The sequence below is a fragment of the Osmia lignaria genome, chromosome 15 (assembly GCF_051020975.1).
Source record: "Osmia lignaria lignaria isolate PbOS001 chromosome 15, iyOsmLign1, whole genome shotgun sequence".
Classification (NCBI taxonomy): Eukaryota; Metazoa; Arthropoda; class Insecta; order Hymenoptera; family Megachilidae; genus Osmia; species Osmia lignaria.
This window is the reverse complement of record NC_135046.1, coordinates 13,249,896-13,270,823: the sequence shown is the minus strand read 5'-3', so window position 1 is coordinate 13,270,823 and position 20,928 is coordinate 13,249,896. Positions and strand designations below refer to the sequence as shown.

The 20,928-nt window shown below is 32.1% G+C and overlaps 3 protein-coding genes across 4 annotated transcripts; 1 reads left to right on the top strand and 2 right to left on the bottom strand.

Annotated features, from left to right (window-relative positions):
- Positions 1-2,417: 2,417 nt before the first annotated feature.
- Positions 2,418-3,988, bottom strand: Fis1 (Mitochondrial fission 1 protein). 2 transcript variants are annotated; one of them, XM_034332907.2, is made up of 4 exons: positions 3,778-3,988; positions 3,251-3,460; positions 3,088-3,151; positions 2,418-2,623 (listed from the first exon to the last, which is right to left on the bottom strand). In XM_034332907.2, the coding sequence occupies exons 1-4, from the start codon at positions 3,820-3,822 to the stop codon at positions 2,532-2,534; spliced, it is 411 nt and encodes a 136-aa protein (XP_034188798.1). In that variant the 5' UTR covers positions 3,823-3,988; the 3' UTR covers positions 2,418-2,531. The 2 variants fall into 2 exon arrangements, with proteins under 2 accessions (XP_034188798.1, XP_034188797.1); XM_034332906.2 differs by having other exon boundaries at positions 3,088-3,193; positions 3,778-3,982.
- A 184-nt stretch (positions 3,989-4,172) lies between these two features.
- Positions 4,173-5,217, bottom strand: LOC117608197 (dTTP/UTP pyrophosphatase). Its single transcript, XM_034332905.2, has 4 exons — positions 4,996-5,217; positions 4,669-4,910; positions 4,456-4,602; positions 4,173-4,386 (listed from the first exon to the last, which is right to left on the bottom strand). Exons 1-4 carry the CDS (start codon positions 5,083-5,085, stop codon positions 4,248-4,250), a joined length of 618 nt encoding a protein of 205 aa, XP_034188796.2. The 5' UTR covers positions 5,086-5,217; the 3' UTR covers positions 4,173-4,247.
- Positions 5,218-13,244: 8,027 nt separating this feature from the next.
- Positions 13,245-18,933, top strand: CPR14 (cuticular protein 14). Its single transcript, XM_034333031.2, has 4 exons — positions 13,245-13,401; positions 17,335-17,468; positions 18,109-18,386; positions 18,586-18,933. The coding sequence occupies exons 1-4, from the start codon at positions 13,387-13,389 to the stop codon at positions 18,588-18,590; spliced, it is 432 nt and encodes a 143-aa protein (XP_034188922.1). The 5' UTR covers positions 13,245-13,386; the 3' UTR covers positions 18,591-18,933.
- Positions 18,934-20,928: the final 1,995 nt, after the last annotated feature.

Genomic DNA, 20,928 nt, shown 5'->3' with positions numbered 1-20,928 from the left:
TTTATAAATATTGGATCATCCTCATAACCCAAAGAAGATTAAATTATTCAAATAACTAATTTACATAATTAGTGCAATACATTGAAAATTTATTTTCTCTTTTCTTATAATTATACTAATTATTATACAATTATATAAGATTTGAGGCATTGCTCATTAATGACCCTCAAGGCACTTAATATGATAATTAAAAATAATATTAATGAGAGTACATCAATTTAAGCAAATGAAACATTGAAGATGAAAAGTTTCTACCGAACGGAATAGTTAATGAATTACTAATTTGATTAAAAACTGACATCAAATTATGGGATGATCCAATATTAATACTATACGTCATGTTATATGACGTTTAAACTCGTATCTATGCGCACGATTCATTCACGTTCCTTTAGCGTATGAAGGGCTAGCAAGAGTTCCGATTATTTTCAAAATTTGTTTAACAGTATTTTAAATATTTTTTTTTTATATAAAATCGCAAACTGCATCGATTTATATTTAAAAAGAGAATGTACAATCCCATATGGAAAATCGAAATTGACTTTGAAATTTTGTCAAATCATTTCATTTCTCCTAATGACATTTTCTTCTACTAGAGCTGTAGGAACTCTTTCTAGCATATCTACGCAGTAGCGGCTGACTTCGATGTCCATCTTCGTACCACTCTAAATCGTTTTCCCTCTTTCATGAAAACTAGACTCACGAGGCTTCACGAAATAAATAAAAAGAAATGAGGAAACGAAGGATCAGCCTGTATAATTCGTGTAAAGCATAGCGGAGCCTTATTGAGAAAGCAATATGCATCCTTTAACTGCTTAAAAGTATTTTCAAACTGCTAATTCTACTCGAGTAATTAATTCCTATGATAAGTATACGTCGAGACGTCCTGGGTCCTTAAGGATGATCGTTCCCTTCCTTTCAGTACCCACGGATGTAACCCCATGGATTTATGTGTTCCATAAACGCACACTGTTTTCTATTATATGTACTTCTTCGAATGATGGCTTGCACTGCCGTTCGATTCTGTTCTTCGATTAACCCTTGAACAGCGGAGCCTGGGTCAGTCGCGGCCCAAACCTAAAAAACATTGCATTAAAATTGTGGCTCTCTTCGTTGTCCGCCGTTCATGACGCGTGAGCCGCACCGGATGTGTTAATGAAAGATGAATCAAAAATTGTTTGATAACGTATTTTTAAAGATCAGTGCCACGTATTGTTATGATAATATTATTTAGCGGTATGTACTTTAAAAATGATTGTTACAGAACGCGTGTTGAAAGATTGCTTTTGAATTTGATCCTTTTCTGACACAGTTTGATGGTTTGGTTGAAAAGAAACTAAAAATTGATATTTTGACTGCCATGGGGGGAATTGGTAATAAGGATAATTAAGCAAATGAAAAGGAAATAGTTGTTTAACTATTGATGTAAGTAGGTAGACCATCCCCTGATGCCATCCCGCACATTCTAAAACTCTGAGATTCTAAAATTCCAAAAATATGTGAATTTCCACATTCCCCCACCTATGTATGTACACATAAATCGGCCATTTAATTTCCTAATCACCCAATTACACCGTGGGCGTAGACCCAGAGTTTTCTCGACTCCCTGTAAATACACTTTCGAAGATAGTCCTTAAAAGAATCATTCATCGCCTATAAAATTTTCTCTTTAATAAAATGTATGATAAAACGTCGAGGGTGGTCCAGATTCCAACGTCACGAAACAGAATCGTCAATGACGAATCAAATTTTTGTAAATATTATAAAAGAAAGAAAAGGGATGTCGTTGGAAAGAAGGTACCTTCAAGAAACAATAGTAGCGGCGCTCTGTAATAAGCGTAGATTCGTGGAAACTGAATAGTTTTAACGAGTCCCTGGGCCATAACGTAGGTCTCTAAATATAATAATATTATAGGGGTATTCCAGCGTTATTTTGTACATAAACAACTTTATCAACGGATATTAAGAAGTCGTCAATAAATCTATATATAAAAAGTATTATTATTATTATTATTATATTCATTTTCCTGATAGTGACGCTTCCGTTACCCCCCACCCTCGCCCCTTGCCCCAATCCGATGTTGGATAAATAGTACTCACTTTGATATAACACAAAACATTTATTTCACCAGAGATTTAAGTAACAATACATATAAATAGAATACAATATTTGTATGTACAAAAGCTATATATTACTTTGGTATAAGCAAACTTCATGTGTTCCCTTGCTGCTTATAATTACGTAATCAAAACACTACGGAATGTCATTTTCCTTATATATATATATATATATATATATTATTCTTGAACTGAGAAAAAAACAATTTATAATACACTATTACAATAAATTTGAAGAAAATCTAAAAAAATAATACGCGATGTTTGTTCTTTGTGTAAAAATGTAAGTTCTACATGACTATTCATTTTTTTTTTTGTTTTTTTTTGTAAAATCTTTCTTTGGATTAACATCATGTACAAAGCAACTATTCCACATCACACAGTAATCACAAAGTTCTTGACCCAGGCGTTAATTAATTTTTTTTTACCATCGCGAAGCTGAGACCTAGGATACTTGCAACACCAATAATAACTCCTCCTGCAATGGCCATACCATACAGACCTTCTGCAAAAAAAATAAATAAATAATATAATTCCGACCATAAGTACAATTTTAATAATTAATTATCTTCTTGTCACAAATATGCTGAGTAGAGGCATTAAAAGGAGTTTTTTGTATAATACTATTTTTATTAAACAATATATACAGAGTAGACTAAAAAAATGTAAATTAGTTGCATAGCTGTATATAAAAAAATAATACTGGTAATAAATAATAAAAATTAATTTCGTCACCGTCTGTCTACTATAATATTAATAGAACAAGCAGTATTCCTTTGCATGCATATAAATATACAAATTAACATGCTGATTAATACTGATGTTAATTACAAGAGATATAATAACTACCAATCAATGAAACTATAACTACAATTAAACATAACAAAAAATAGAGTGACTGATTTTTAATGCATGCTGATTGTAAAACTTTCATCTGTCTAAACCAATAGTAATTGATAAAATGAAAACCTTTTTCCATTTTCTTCTTGATCAGTGTTTCTAAATGTTGTACTTGTCGATTTTGGGGTTCAACCTGAAGAAATGATCTAACATACGTTAAGGCTTTTGAATATTCCTAAAAACAAACACAATTAAATAACATTCAACTTATAGATGGAAAATTTGGTCTCACCTTTATTCTAGCATTTCCAATTGCTAAATAGTAAAGACAGTCTCGTTTATTACTATCATCATGATTGCAATATAAATCTTCCAATAGAATTATTCCTTTTCGAATGTCTGCAGGGTATTTACTTCTGACAAGACACCAGGCATATTCAAACTGTGCCTTCTGGGTTACAAATGATGAACGTAATTGCTCATGGTATACTCGTTCAAATTTCTGAAAGAGGTATTATGCTTTTTGTATATTTCAGATAAGATGAGTCAAGTCACTATTTTGTTTTTAAGTATCAGCATAAGTCATCAAATATGGCATGTATACTTAAATATAACATTAAACAACGTTAATATAATAACAATAAATTAATAATAAATTGATGTCAATCTAACCTTAAGAAATGTTCCATATATTCTAAATACTATTTTACATTATGAAAAGAAAAATGTTGTGGGGGAAGAATAACTAAATTGTATTTATTACTGTAACATTTATAAATAGATAAAATTGCGTTTTTTATTGGAAAGACATACTATTACCTTTAAATCTTCAGAAGAAACAACTTCTTCCAACACATCCTCCATTTTTGAATCTGAATTTATGAAATCTACAAGAAAATAATTTGTTCTGTCCTAAATTCTACCTTGAAAGCAAATTACTCATCACAAAACTACCAACTCTGTTTCGGTAAATCCAACTGTCAAAGACAAAGAAACAACCAAGTGCGCTTCTTCCACCTGCGACTTATTGGCGAAATAAAACGCGCCAATTCTTGGACAACTTGAAATTTGTTACAATAATTCTATATTTTGTTACCTTAAATTTTAGATAAATCTTATAATCGATCTAATATGTTTGATCTATACACTTTTAACAGATATAGGTATATTACACTAATAATATATACACAGTTGTAGTATGCCAATTTAAGGAATAATTTAATTTAATTCATGTGTATATAAATCAGACATCTTTTGTACTACAAAATGAATTATTTACAATTCATTAATTATACTGTAGAGAAAATGTTATTTAATTGTTTTGCTAATGAATATAATGGCATTCCCATTACAGTATAGACATCTCCATCTATTTTTTCAATTAAACAGCCACCCATTCCCTGTACACCATATCCTCCAGCTTTATCTCTGTAACAAGGAATGATTCAGATATAAAGAACAATTATTATTCAGATGCAAGAATTGATTAATACATACAAACATTCTCCTGATTTTATATATGTCCTTATTTGTGCCTCTGTTAAGTCTCCAAATTTCACTTTTGTAGAATTATAATACTTCACCTCTGTATTTAATGTTTTTAGACATACTCCTGTGATGACAATATGTTCCTTATTTGCTAAACTGAAATAACATATATTTGATAATTATTTGATAATTCATTTGTGCATTGAAGTGATTATATTTTACCTTGATAACATTTCAAATGCATGCGACTCATTTTTTGGTTTGCCATAAATGAGATTGCCCATTGTAACCATGGTATCTGCACCAATTATTAGAAATGGTGATACAAGATCTTTTTTCAATCTGTTGTATACTTCTTGTACTTTGTACTTTGCTAGATCTTGGATATATTCTCCATGGCTTTTGTATGATGTTCTGTCTAAGTTTTCATCATACAGTGAAGGTACTACTTCTGCCTTTATACCCTGATATATAAAAGAAATTACATTACACATCATGGTTATATATTATTATAGCAATATATCTGTTTTACTTGATCATACAAATTACCAATTTTTGTATAATTTCATGGCGTCTAGGAGACCCACTGGCTAATATTACTCTGCATGCTGTTAAAGCTTCTATTGTTGGCTCTAACATTGTTTTTTCAAATAAACGAAGCAAGTGAAATACAGATAGGATTCTTTATGATTATAACATTCAGATGCAAATCTATAATGTACATTTCCAAGAATATCAATTAGATTAACCTTGTATTTATCAATGCATCAATTCATCTTTGTAGATGTCGCTAGATACATATTTCGTTTTTTCGAGTATCCAAAGAGAAAATATTACTTTTATTAAAAAATTCAATTATATACTATTATATTAATAATGTAAAGTAGCAAATTGAAAACTTGAATATTAATTATTCCTATTTGTTGTAATTAAAAGTTTACTGTTATACCAATAATGTAAGATGGTAAGCAGAAAATTAAAAATTAAAAATTTTGAAAATTAATTATTCCCATTATCTATAAATCGATTAAATTAGAGTTTCATTAATTATCCCAATTAATATAATTTTATTGAATAAAATAATTAATCTAATCTAAATTTTACTTCATATTAGATATAAACGATAATTCAGTAGGTTCAATATATATAGATCCAGGGTTTCCCTCATTACTGTCTCCCTTTCAAACAATCCTGAATCCCCCTTGGACATCTCTGATGTAATCCCTTGTCGTGCAGGAGTGAAAAGTGCGTGAAAACGACCAACACCTGTACCATTCATTAACAAGCATTACGAGAAATGTAAGAGTGAGAGGGGTATCCTCAGGCTACTTTTACACCTTATTAGTTACTGTTCACGGTAATTTCAGCATTACAAAAGAATCTTACATTGTTGAGATTTCTAAAAAGTACATACTTACAACTGACTTATGCTGAAAATTTCACATTAGAAATCTTATTTTTCACTATATGAAAATTTCCAATTAAAATTAACCCGCTTAATTTTAGTTGCCATGCTATAGATTATACAGGTGTACTTAGGTCGTGACTGATCCCATGAGGGGTTGAAATGCTCCACTCAGAGGGGCGAGCGAGTACATGAAAAATATTAGAACGGGAAGGAGAACTATTTTCTAGCCATAGAGAAGATTCTAATACATCGTAATCGGTAAATTACGTAAATGCCGCATGCCATGAACGAACCTAAAGGTCAGTCAGTCCGAGGTCTTACATAATCGCAAGGCGAAAGGTTGACCCATCTTTACGCCGCAGCCTGAACAAAGATTTCGCGGCATTTTTTCGCCATACCTCGCATTGTTTCGTTGAATTAATTAATTTAACGGGCTACCATGAGACCTACACTTCGTCACGATGCATTTAATCGTGGGAAGGTGGAGGCTTCACCGAAACCCATAGATCTACCCCGCCATTGGTAGTGAATTCAAAGGCAACAAGGAAATGTATTTGTTGCGATTGAAGATGCAAATAACCCGGAATTCTTGAAGATGATTCCATGGAAACAATATGGTTATCTTAGAATCTACATAATCAGAGGTTATAACGAGCAGGATATTAAAAACCAGTTATTAAGAAGACTGCGGACTGAGATAAACGTGGATGATGTATGCTATTGTTGTTTCATGTTTTTTTATGGAATTCTACAAAGATTTCCTTAGAGATTTGAAAGTATCCTTCGAAATATAGGACATTTGTTTTAATATTGGCCTAAAATGGTAGACAGACAAAATTAAATGGCGTCCAACAGAGCGTCAGATGGTGCATATACCAGTTCTGGAAGTGGAATTATCTGAAAGGTTTCTATTGAATAGATTTGCTTATTTTCTATAAAAAAGTATTGAGGTATTTTGGGGGAAAGACTAGAGGATTATTGTTAAGCTCCCTTTGGCTTCTTCCTAAGATATTTTTCAAATTATTCAATTTTCGACCAAAGTACCTTAATAGTTTTTTATAGAAAATAATAAAATGCAATACTTGATTTGAAAAAATCTATTTTCGAGGAATATAGATAAGGATTTCTAAGGATACCAATGGTTAGATCCTGAAAATATGTTGCTAGACAGTTATTAAGATAGTAAGACAATAAATACCAAAGACCAGTCCGTAAGTGTGACGTCAATAATCACGTATGCACAGAGTAGGTTGTTAATATCAATAACTTTATAATTTTCAATTTACCGTGTGGGTTTTATAGATTTGCATATCTCCTAATGAGGATACTTTCACGAAGAATTTTACGTGAATCAAAATGTTATATATAATATATTTGAAAAATAAATGAATTAACTAATTAAAGTTATTCATTTAACTCTTATTTATTGTTGAAAAAAAAAAACGAGAAGAAAAGAGCTAATTCGATAAATTAATAGAAAAGAATTTTATTTTTAACTAGTTTGAAACAACTAACTTTTGTTCCTACAGTCATTGTATTGCAACTTTTGGATTTGTTTTTCAATATATTTTCGACATCATAATGATTCACTCTAAATGCATCCTGTACGCGGAATATCGAGCACTACCAATGGACCCGTGTACGTCTCGTCGAATCGAAAACATTTGCAACGTTGTTTAAATTTCAAACTATACGAGTAGCAGTATCTGTGAATACAAACTATTAAAAAACTCGAACGAACTCCCTCGATGTAAATACAAAGCTGACAACGATGCGAGGCCTGAAAATTGTTTCTATACGTCCAATAAACTAGCAGCTTAAATTTCAAACGTTTCATTTTGAAATTGCTTATTTAACGAGAGGAAAAATAAAAAGGATTCCTCCTGAAACAAGGAAAAAATTGCATTTTTATACGAGAGTTAATGAACACTTTGATGAAAGGCAATAATGAAATTGCTCATAAAAGAACAAGTTACAATTAAATTGGTCAATGGTGAAATGGAATATGAAAAAATATAATATTCATTTATTTGTGGTATTATAGAGAATTTTCATGTATAAAGATAATAAAAGGAAAAAAATGTTCGATCAAAGTATCCCGGTCAGTTTTTGTAGAAAATATATGAAACTCTTTCAAAAAAGTTAATTCTAATATCGATAAAAAAAATCATAGAAGATGTTGCAAGATGCTGTTAAAAAGACACAGTAATTATGATTGTTGTCGTTCATAAAGGAGGCATTAAATTTGTATCGCAATTAACGCCGTTTAACATTCAATATATAATATTGTTATGTAACGATGAATGCAGAAGCGACCGAGTGCAAGATCCTTGTAATTACTCAACGACGTTTGGTCACTCGGAATCATCATTTTTTTTCCTTATCTTTCTTTTTTACGATACCCACGCAACGTTTCACCGACGCACACGTGGAAATAGAGGTTGACCTATACAGGTAATTTCACTTATTAGCTAATTCACCAATTTCACCACTTTTAATACACCGCTCTCTGTACCGAACTGGAATAGCCAGAAACTTCTTACTTTCTTTTCCAATTGTCGGTTTCGTAATTGCGTTACACGTGAGATGCTGTATTCCTTATCTCTCGAGGATCTTCAAACAAAAATTCCAGTATTCCTTTATTGGACTTTTATTGACCCACAGCAGGTAATTAAAACTGACGATGAAGATGCGCTGAATGTTGGCTCAAACATTCTGAGGTCACTAATGGATACATTTTGTTATTCCCTACATAAAATTATTAAGATATTTTATTCGTAGGTAAATTGATTAGTTTTAATGATATTTCAGGGAGAGACTGAGGTTCGTTGTTATCCAGATATAATACCTTATTCAACTTCTGCACGGTACATCATTAATCTTCAAAAAATTGAATTTTCAAAAATCTTGATTGAACGAACGCGCGTGGTGTTCGTGTAATTGTCAAAAAAGAAACCGCAAATATGCACAGCAGACACGTCGAGAAAGTATCGAAAGGTCGCGAACGTCTGGTTAATCCTGGTCGCAAATTTCACCCGCTCCTCTTCACGTCCTTGGATCATTCTGATCCTCTGGGAAGGGTGGTGTTTTGCAACGTGTTTTCGCGATGATTTAGTTCGACGTCGTTGAAGTCGTGAAAATCCAACGCAGTCGGCATCCTTTAAAGTAAAAGAAAAAATGAAGATGGCGAGGTAATCAACAAGAGAAGTGTCGTTATTAAAAAATGCCATTACGTAACTTGAAAAGCCGCTTCAAAGAACGCGTTATGACACTATACCTACTTCTATGGGGTGACACGTCATGCCTCAAAGAAGTCGCTTGTGATCAGGAGTGTAGTAGAACGGAACTTGAACTCGGAACACAGAAAATAATATACCCTTTCTGGGTACCATTGACCTAATCAAGATTAATCTAATCTTGTATTTCATATTATTTTTATTTTCTAAATTTTAAACTCTTTCGTTTAAATTCGTTTGGGTTTCGATTGACCCAAGATCCACCCCCTCAAGGTTAATAATATTATCGAATTAATTTTATGACGTCATCAATGATTCAATCGATGGTAATGATCAATAAGGTAATAATTTACATCTGTTACTTCGTTAAACAATATTATTTCATACAGACACGCGTTTATCTATTTTTTCTTCATAGTTGCATCGCATATGTGTGCATAATTTACCCTCATCTTCTCTCAGCTGATCATACTTGTACAATACTCTTATCCATTGGAATGTAAATTACACTTTTCGTTCCCATGGAGACGGATTAAAATGTCTCGAAATGCTTGATGCAATTTACCCATCAAACGAGTATCACATTTTTTTGTTTATTACTGTATGATTACATTACGTCACTAATTATTTATTGCAAAAATAAGATGTTAGATATTTTGTATGTTTAATTGCTTAGAAAGGTACATTAGATTACATTAAATAACAAATTTGTAATTTCACATAATTGTATGAAGTAATCATAAATGCTGAAAAAAAGAGAAGGGACAGTGAAACTTAAGACAGAGTACAAAGGACAAAAGTCATTAACACAGATGTGACGTCAACACACATGAGCAAGAAAATATTTTTCTAATGAACTAACTTGGTGTTTAAAGTTAAAGTTACCAAGTGAGAAGAAAAGAGCCTATAAAATACCAAGTGGGTATAATAAAACAAAGGATGGTGATAAATTCACTCATGACACGAAGACATCATTATTAACTTATGTCATTAATTACCTTTTGCATTTTCTTTTAATTGATTTAGAAAGCGAAAGATATTTAATAAGTTCTCTAGGATTGTGATTTTGGCTGTCATCATTTTACTAATGAGACTTTTTTAACAAAATATAATAAAATATTTTAATCTTTCCACGACGTTTTCGGATTAAAGGGAGGTCTAAGGGAAGTTACAGCCCCAATGATTTCATTCGACCATAAACTAATGGGACACGCATTAAGGGTAAATACAAGTAATATTCAACAGAGTGGACAGAGTGCATCATTGAAACTTGAAATGTCAGTGTCTTCAGTATTCGATAGTCTGTCGCCGGTTGGAAACTAGTCAAAGTGCAATTCCGTTCCGTGTCGAGCAGGCTTCTTTCTTTTTAACGACAAGCGAAAGGTCAGAAAAATTCTCGTCACTTCGAGAGAGAAGGTGTGTCACTATCACTTAAACGGAACCGCCTCTGGGATGAGTTACCTCGTAACATCAATTCAAATGAAATTGCTTTCATTCAAGTTACTAATAAATTAACACTTTTATATAAAAAAAGAATAGATATCATTACTATTAACTATTAACTGTAAAAGTATGGATATACGATAATTTATTATTTAATAAATAGTTGATAATGAATTCACACATAAAATTGATTCAACTTCTGCATACATACAAAGTTACATAATTAAAAGGGTCAACTTTGATACAAAATTAATTAATTTCTCTGATTTATAGGTAATAACAGTTGGCAAGTACGCATCATGAATCATTTGGTACCGCTCAGATGATCACAGAATTCTATTCTCGCGACGCGACGAATGCACATTTTGCTTGTATCTACTTTAGTGTTTCTTATCTCGACGCGTGTTACACGATTTATCTCGTACAAACATCTCCCCCTGAATAATTAACGTATTTAGATACCGTTACTAATTGCACCGTTTTGAAATACTGTAACACCTGCAATTGATGAGCAAAATTAGGCACACCGTATTAATTTGAATTACATTTCTTGCCCATTACTCACAATTTTTTTTTTTTTATTGGATGCTTCCCTTATTAATTCTTAAATTTATAGGATCATTACTTTTTAATGATCATTACTGTTTTATTTTTTATAACAGACATTTCTCAGCTTATGGGATCGTCTTCCTACCTCTATTTCCTATGGCGTACGTAAGACCATATGAATGACACAGTGTAAATGTCGGTGTATGACCGTGGAATCATCCGAGAAAGGTTGGCTACATTCGACGCGAAGATTAATAGGGAACCGGGATCTTGAGTCAGCATTAAGCTACACAACTTTTTTATCATTTCTTTTTCTAAAGAAATCATCAACTAAATAGGAAATCTGTTATATGTATACATTTTATTTGATATATCTTAAGCTTCTTTATCTCCCTTTTCATTTTAATTATTCGATGATATTAAACTTGTAGCACAGGTCACCGATCAACCGTACGACAGTCAATCTGTTAATTACAAAACATATCTGTCAAACGTGTACTGACATTTAGCAACTACCACTTTTACCGATTATCGTAATTACCAGATTTGAAACACGCGATACGGAAATCAAAGCTAGATGGTTAAGGATCATCGAAATCGGACTTGGCATCAATTTCAAGTCAATTATTCGCGGTTTGCCTCGATATTGGAATATCGACGTTCTAATGCATCAATCTTCTGCTTAACCCTGACATTTGCAACGTAATGCATCAAACAGCATTTTCATGTAATATACATAAATTCGATGATAATTTTCATTCTTTACCCATAGATAATCAGGAAAATTGTTACGTGAAATGTTTTAATTATTTTAAGCCAGTAAATGAGAGAAAAAATTGTCCAGTACGTATAATTTTATTTGAAATTTTAGTGAAAAAAATGAAGAGGGTTACAATTCATGTACTCAAATTTGAAGCTACACGAGAAATATGATAAGTGTAAAATAATTTTTCATTTTTTTTATCGTGTGCAACCTTGAGTGGCACGAGTAATCCGTATGATGCTTCTTCGGTTTCTCGTTACGTGACGGGGTCTGATCGTGTTATAATTAACCGTTGCAGAATCCTCTCGACGAATAATTTTTATTTTTATTCACCTCCATTGTAATGGCAACTATAAGACATGATTAACAGATTATTAGGACCTATTACAGAGCGTAGTCTGGGATCTTAGGTTGTAACGTGTTAACGGAAGTCAGCTACTGGGTCACTTTGTCCAGTAACAGGAATAGAGAAATGATATAGCGAATAGATAAAAAGATATAAAAATGACAGAATTTGTAAAAAACAAATTAGAATTATTCAAATAATTGTTAAATGGAAGTTATTCAAATGAAAAAATTATTGAAATGGAAATTTGAAAATTGTTATTGACAGAATCTTAAAATGATAGATTAACGTGATATAGTGCTAGACATGTATAATTGTTATAAATGACAGCTTATAATTCATGTAAGCTCGTACTGAATCGTGCGTGAATAAGCGATTCAAGGAAACGAACATTTCCTCGTGTTACAATGGTATCTAACACAATTGCACATGACCTAGACACTGGATCCCTTTATGCATTTGATTATACCATGTTTTATAAAAATGGTGGATAATATCCGGTAGAACCTTGCATGTAAATACCAATTATTTCTTTTGCAATCTCTTTGTCTTTACATTTCTTAATCAGAATCAATACTAGAATAGTAATCATAATGTTAAAATTAAAAGAAGAACTTTTTCTTCGTTATTACATTTTAAAAAACGAAAAAAAAGTTATATCTGGATAAAACAACATTTATTTAGTTATGTAATTTTTATTGAAAAATTACACCTTGGAGGTAAAAAAAAAAAGAAAGATAAAAAGTTGTATCTACATGAAAGAATTTATTTTTAAACAACAAAAGAATGACACAATTTTCAAAAATTTTGTCTTTTTTACTAAACACAGATACTTATTCATTCACCTCTATCTCATCTCTATCTGAATTTTAATGAAGAAAAATGATAATAATAATTGATACATAAATGATTTTAAGCGTCGGTGTCCAAAAATGGGAACGTCATTCATTGTCACGTTTCCTGTGTGAGGCGTGAAAAATTCTCTATTCTCGATTCATACGAGTTCATTTTTCCGAAGATGCACTGGTCAGAAGAAGTGCATTGTGAAGAGGGCAGGGATGACCCCTTTCACTGTACCACGTTGCTTACGCTCGTGTATATAAGGAGGCGAATCATCTGACGAAGAATCACAAGTACCAAACCCATCAGCATCCTCTAACCGCTTCATCGCCGGTGTCTGTGTCACAGAGAGATTATGTTCACTATTAAGGTAGGTACTTAATAAATTAAAAACGCGTGCTAGACAGGAGGATTCATTAATATCGCTCATTTTTTATGGAAGACATACATTTGGGGTGTTGGAGTATTAGAGATATTTTGGATGTATATTTCAACCTTTCCACGAGGATGGGAGTGTCATCTTAGGTCATTTTGACCCAGGAGATGGTGTGCATTCAATTATAATACATGTCGTTATAGTAGAGTGTTAGGGTGTCTGAGGTATTCAGGATGTATATTCCAATTCTTGTAGAACGAGTGCAAGGTCATTTTGACCCGGTGGATATATATTTTTTTTTATATATTCCTTTTTATTAAATTTCATTGTAATCCTAGGGTACACGAAATGTATATTTGGAGAATATATTCAGTGTCAGGTCTTTGATGGATAAGGTACTCAATTTTAGGTCTGTAATAGATAATAGATTTCAAACCTATCACAGAGAAGGTATTTAGGTCTTTGGTCTATCCTAGATGCCCTATTCAATTGTAGGTCTTCATAACAAACAAGGCATTCAATCTGAGATTTATCGTAGATATACTAGGTATTCAATTTGAAATTTATCGTAATAGGTGAGGAATGAATTTTGGATTTAGATTATAGATATATTCACGATTGAACGATAGGTAACACGTTAAATTTTGTATAGAAAATTTTTACAAACAACATCTCGTTTCTGTTTATATTTTGTTCTCTGTTACTTTCATCCCGACGTCATAGAATTGCACGAACAGGATAGCATTTCGCTTCGTTACGTTTCCTATCAAAGTCAAATGCGCTGGATAAATGTGAAAACGCGTCAATCGAATGTTTTTTTATTTTCCCTTTTTCAAAAGAGACAACGCATAAAACGTTACAACGTCATTTTATACGTAGATTGATCTCTTCAATCGATTGTTTGCGAATCAGCAGAATTCTTTTATATTTCATTCTAACATTTACAATGTTATTTAAATATTTTTAATTTGAAATTTAATACAGGTGGCAGGAAGGTTGATAAAAAATACAAAAGAGAAGCAATTATAAAAATACAAAAGAGTCAAATATCAAAAACTATAATTTAATAAAAAAAGAAATGATAGAAGTAATAACAGGAACACAAATTCGAAATCGAAAATCAAAAAAATCGAAGCTTCAAAAAAAATTGAATTGCCTTTCTAGAATTCAACTCAATATTTAAAATATTGGTTTAAAAATAGAAAAGAAAATTAGTATTCAAGTACATTCTAATTTTATAATAATAAAGTGTTAATATCAAACTTACTGAAGCACGGTGTTAATATAGAAACAAACTTTTCCATTATAAAACTGATAACAACTCGTCCACCTTGTTTCTGGTAATTTCACAAAAAAAGAAGTGAGCAAACGTAAACGTTTGTCGATTTGCGGCTGTGCTATCAACAAAACTTTTACGACAGTTTCGCTGAACACGCGGATGAACTTTAATCTCGTTTCAGTTTCCACAACATTGAAAAAATTTCTAGATCCGGAGGGAAGAAAAAAGAATAAACTGGGATGATTGCATGAAATAAGTACGCTAGGAATTTATGTATTCTTTAGAAAATTCGAGTCGTAAACTTTCTTACGGCGTATCATTTCAAACGAATATTTTACCGTTGGTGAATTTTTTCACTGCAGCGAAGCATCCCTAGATTCAGTAAGGAAGACGAAGGTACGATTTAACTGAACGAATAAAGAAATTTTAGTGCTTTAAATTTGTTATATGGGATAATTTTGAATAATTTTTTAAGAATTGCAGACCGAACGGAATTCGGGCGACAGGATTAGGATTATCATAACAATTACAAACGACGTGCTAGATTGTGTAATAATAGATTCGTGTCGACACCTTTTTCTTCAAGGTAGAACAATTGCAATAGAATGAAACACGACACCGATGAGGATCCCGAATACTTTTCTACTTGCACACGTCATCGCGGATTCCAATTGTGACATTTTTCACGCCTGGTTTATGCCGTTATAATGTTTGACTATGACAAATGAAACTTTTCTCTTCAACAAGAGAATGTTACGTTAGGTTTCTACACGAAATATTCTTTCGTAGGTAATCAAAAAATTTATAAATATTTTTGTGAAAAAAGAAATTTGATTTTTGCCAATCAATTAACAAAGATAAATTGTGCAATTTTTTAAATGAAATTATTTCTTATACAAATAAATCTATAATTCATTTATTTTGTAACGTGCAGTTAATAAATTTTTATCTATTGCTGACTAAAAGTAACTAACTTGAAACATCTGTGTATTATTAAATAATCATATAAGCATATATACACGTTAATAAGATAATTTTTCACCTGTCAAGATAGTGTGAAATCATCCTTCCGCGTTAGTAAGGTTACCAATGATTGCTTGTGGCTATTGTAATAGGAAAATAATGCGTCGTTTCAAAGTCAATTTAATTGACTTTAATCTTTTCATCGATGATTGTGAAGAAATTTGTATTTAAATGTGTTTCACTCGAAACATTTAACTATGAATCATTATGATTGCAATTTTTCTTATTCTTTTATTCTTCTTTTCTAAGTATCCAAAATTCACTACATACAACATTTGAGTGCAGAAAATGAAAACCATACAGGAAACCACGCTATGGTGCTAAAAAAAAAACAGTAGACAGAAAAAAAACAAGAATCTCTAGGTTGAAGCTGAAAATGGTTTTCAATTTCAAGGCAGATACCAATATCGTTGGTTCGAATACGAGGAGCGAAATTGACAATCAACGAATCTATCAGACTCTATACATCTTTTTCCTACAGCTTCCTATAGCGGTCGTTTGACCTTATGAATAGAAAGAAGAAGCCTCTGGTTCTTTCATAATCCGTTTATTACATGTTACACGGCATCATTACCGACACTAGTAATTCCTCTTCCATTCTGCTTGATGCTTGTGAAATTTTCCGCTCTTTGTCATTTTCTTGGCCAAGATGGCTAATGACAGGTCCAGAATTAATTAGCATTTTAAATATACAGTCGTTTTTCAGGCTTAGGATAAACATTTTGTAACGAACCATGGTGTAACGGACAGAAAATATTTTAATGAACAATTTTTGTCTCACAACGATTTTATCCATTTTTATGGCCTTCCCTTGGTGTTCCATTGTTTTCGATACATTAGAAATCGATATGTAGGAAGCAATCGATTGTTCCATCTTGATTATGATCAAGGAGAATCGAAATATCGATTACATTGTTACCTGAATGAAATCTTGTCCCGGATAAGGTTCCAGTCGATGTTGTACCGTTGCTAGTGATTGGTAATTAGAAACGCATTGTACTCAGGATTAAGGGATACAATCCATAATTTGATCTCCCGATACCGATGGCTCGTTACTGACCTCAAGAATCTTCTACACTTGCAACGATATAAAAATTCATTTGCTAATAAAACGTTTTAAAGGTATTTTTTTTTTTTCAAAATTCTTTTCGATCTCCCGAAACCATAAAACTTGTACGTCTAAAGTGAAAGATCGCCGGTTCGTCTCACAAGGGATAGATCTACGACCTTCGGTCGCATAGCGTTAACATTGTTTCGTGACTGAAAAAAAATAGAGGCTATCTTCCATGAAATCCATGGGCCAGAATAAACGCCGATCCCTAGCACCGTTCGCAGAACCTTTCGGTTCAAATATTCATAGAATTCGTGAAAGTAATGTCGGCTGATGGCGTGGCTGTGTGTCGTAGCCGGTTGCAAAGGGCAAGCGAAGATGATAATGCCTAGAGACTGCACGACTCGGTTACGTCAGTTGCAAATGACATTATGAAATACAACGTAATGGCGAGACGAAAATTGTGTAATTTCATTCAACAATCTCATCTGCCATAAAACTAAAACAAACACGAAATTGGAAACTTGTTTCCAAAATTTTTATTTTATTTTTATTCAAAGGAAAATTGTTTCAGGCGTTAGTGGCGGTCGTACTTTGTACGACAGGGACATTAGCAGCCCCTCAAAGACCCCCCAGTGGCTCTGACAAAGATGCGGTGATCACATCTCAACAGCTGGAGGTCAACTTTGATGGCAACTATGTCAATAAGTAAGTCCTCGAGATCATCATTATACATTGTATTAACTTTACATACGCCCCCCCCAAAGCAAGAAAATTAAAAAGTATATTCATTTACCACCTTCGATTTTGGGGTAAGAGCTGTTCATTGATTATATCATAGAATGAAGGTGCTAAAAATCTTCATCAATCATAATATTTTAATTATTTTACATTCAATTCAACATGTAACATACGTCCTTTATTATGACGACAAGCATTCAATTTGAAGTTGCTTTTCGAAGGTTTCTCTTTAAATACTCGACGATGACGTCACTTAGAAAGTTAATTGCGTTGGTAATTAATTACTAGGAAGGTAAACAGAGAGATGAAATGTTTGTAAAATGTTTTCTCTGTAACGAGCCGCGATGAGAGCTTTATTTGTTACCGACACGCTCATATATAATAGAATCATTGAAGACAATAGACATCAAATTGAATGACAGTCATTTATTATTGCCGTCCATTGTAGTGCGTAAGTGTGATATTACTACTGTATTCGATATTTCTTCTTTAACATTTTTTTTTTTTTTTTGTTGAAAAGATTGCCTTGTGAAATCCGAGATACTTTTTTGTTTATATTTGATTAAAATACCTTGGTAAAATATTTTTTCTATGAATTTTTACTTAGTTTCGAAACCAGTAATGGAATAAGTCACCAAGAATCAGGCCAGCCTAAACAGGTAGACAACGAGACACCAGTGGTGTCGCAGGGTTCTGACTCTTACACGGCACCGGATGGTCAACAAGTTAGTATTACATATGTGGCAGACGAAAATGGCTTCCAAGTGCAAGGTTCTCACATCCCTACGGCACCACCGATACCACCAGAAATTCAAAGGGCGCTCGAATGGAACGCGGCTCATCCTGAAGAGGACGACGGTGGTCAACCACGACAACCTGCCCGAGGTTTGTCCTTTTGTCATCTTCTCCTAACGAGCCTTTAACACTTTATACCTAACAAGAGAATTTAATTAATGTTCCTCCAAAATTAGTCCTCGTACTTTCCTCGTTGTTAGTTTATAGCAACTGACTTGAAAATGTATAATATGTCAATTTTGGAACTCCAAGGTACTGAAACAATTTCATTGATTTTTTATTGTTACAGGTTAATCAGTCTAACTATACCTCAAACGTGACCTGATTCCGAGCCAGCTTGCCATGGATAGAAACGACCCTGAGCCTCCGATGCGGATTATAAAAATAAATAAATATAGTGTGGTATATTAATCTAGGATTACATTACGCATAACAGAAAAACAAAAATAATATATAAGTTATTATATATATACGTATATATAATAACTGTCGAGATTTCTTTATCTTTTTACATTGTATAGAGAAAGAAAGTAACGCGCATTCTGTTAAACAAAATAAAAAAAAATATACAGTTTATACGACAGGATCGTGCATGATGCGCGAATGCTGCTTTCAAATATATACATATATAAAACATGCGGAAAAAAGCGACGACGCCCATCGCAGCTACGAGAATGTGTATCCAGCGTCGATTAGCATATATGATACATATATGTACTTTAACTTGTGATTTTTGTATATAAATAAAAAGCGTTCTGCCCGAAAATAATATTATTTCCTTCTGTTGAATTATTTAATATATTTTATACATACATACAGTCAACACCATATTGAGAGGAGTTCTCACTTTAATCCTTTTCTAAACCTTCTATTTACTATGTCAAAAAATTTTTAACTTTTGATTCCATTATACATACAATAGCTTTACAAAATTCTGATTCAATTGCTGTTGCAAAAATAATTTAAATCATTAAATTATTAAAGTATGTATCTTTTCGATATTTGTCCCTTAATATTATTTTATTGTAGATCATTATTTAGAATTTTAATTTTTGAATCTAGTTTATTAACTAAGAGAGCCATCGAAGGTTTGACAGGGCCAAAGCCCCAGAAATCTTATATCTATAATATATTATTTGGTGTATATATTTGCTTATCTCTTTAAAAATAAAATAAATTTTTTTACAATACAATACTAAATATTAATTAAGATTTTCATTAAAATGTACTTTCTCTATGGTTTTCATTATTTAATTTATCTAAAACAAAAAACTTTTCATTGCATTTTAGTCAGTGGTATCTTATTTGCGCCCTTAACTATAATCATTAATGACACACTGTATATGATACTGAATGGATGAACATTTCAGTCGAATATGATTTTTTCTACAAATTCATAAATTGCATTTATTATTGTAAAGAAAATATGAGATACTTTTATAGTAATTATAAAAAAATGTTTTTAAATGTTAATCTAATTAAGAGTTACAAATATTATTTCTTTGCGGAATATTATTATAAAGCAAGTTACAACTCTGCTTTATGTTTGACAGTAAAACAAGCTTAAAGGGTATCCATTACAAGACAGAGACGTGTTGAAACTTCTAGGCGAACGTGTTAAACTTGATAGAATGAACATTCTAATGAAGATCCTCCATAGGAAAATTGTGAAAGGTCAACCTAGTGCATTCTAATACATTAAAAAAGGTTTCTTATTGCCAATTTCAATGGCACAGGGTTTATAAAAATTACACCAGTAATTTGAAATGGGAAACTGGAATAATAAATTTAAATTAATTAAAATTACATTAGGGGTAAAAAACAATTATAATTATAATATTTCAGTGATATGATGTGACATATTTAAGATAATTGATACACAAATTGATTACAATGCTACTACAGTAGTATGAATGCCTGAAGGAACAAAAGCAACATTGATGCGTTAAAATAATTAATCTCGTGATCTGAAATGACCTTTCGCATGCTTACCATCTGAAAAATGATCTGTCAAGGGAAGCACGCTTTTAATGAGCGGAATCGGTGACTTTTAAACGCGTACTTCGAACAAGCCATTATATTATCTCAACCATCGGCCAATTCCTTTGCTTACAACCGAGAATCATCAGTCATTTCACTATTCGAACGTTCGACTATCGCCTTAGGACAAACCAATATTCATAGAAGGGAAACATATGTTTTTATGAAGCAACGACCATTTATCCATGAATTATTAAAAATGTTGTAATTGCTGATCCTGAATTATTAGTTTGTTTGGTACAAGTTAAGAAACTTCCTCAGTGGAAGAAATGTTCAAACTATTTTTTTTTTTCTAAAAAAATCGTGATGTAAACAAAAAAATCTGTTATATACTTTTTTTTACATATCTTAAACTACACAGTAGTATTTTTGGATTTTCTGTATGCTGCAAAATGGCAAAGCTATGGCTGTCTCATCGTGGCTCTGTTTAAGCACCTTGAGGCAGCTATAGCTCCACCAGCAGAATAATATATAATAATAATTACGTGGCTTGTTAGGTGTCTTCAAATAAAATGCCTTATGACAGATAATTTGTATATTTATAGCAAGTGTACATAACAGTTAATTGACAATATAGGCGCGGACTGATTAC

Excerpts from the sequence above, each read along its gene's own strand:
- LOC117608197 (XM_034332905.2), bottom strand. The coding sequence starts at position 5,085 with ATGTTAGAGCCAACAATAGAAGCTTTAACAGCATGCAGAGTAATATTA. Across the intron at positions 4,911-4,995 it reads ATGAAATTATACAAAAATTG|GGTATAAAGGCAGAAGTAGT; the intron begins GTAATTTGTATG and ends TTTATATATCAG. Across the intron at positions 4,603-4,668 it reads GCATTTGAAATGTTATCAAG|TTTAGCAAATAAGGAACATA; the intron begins GTAAAATATAAT and ends ATGTTATTTCAG.
- CPR14 (XM_034333031.2), top strand. Across the intron at positions 17,469-18,108 it reads GATGGCAACTATGTCAATAA|TTTCGAAACCAGTAATGGAA; the intron begins GTAAGTCCTCGA and ends ATTTTTACTTAG.
- Fis1 (XM_034332906.2), bottom strand. The coding sequence starts at position 3,822 with ATGGAGGATGTGTTGGAAGAAGTTGTTTCTTCTGAAGATTTAAAG. Across the intron at positions 3,194-3,250 it reads TTGGAAATGCTAGAATAAAG|GAATATTCAAAAGCCTTAAC; the intron begins GTGAGACCAAAT and ends GTTTGTTTTTAG. Across the intron at positions 2,624-3,087 it reads CAAGAAGAAAATGGAAAAAG|AAGGTCTGTATGGTATGGCC; the intron begins GTTTTCATTTTA and ends TTTTTTTTGCAG.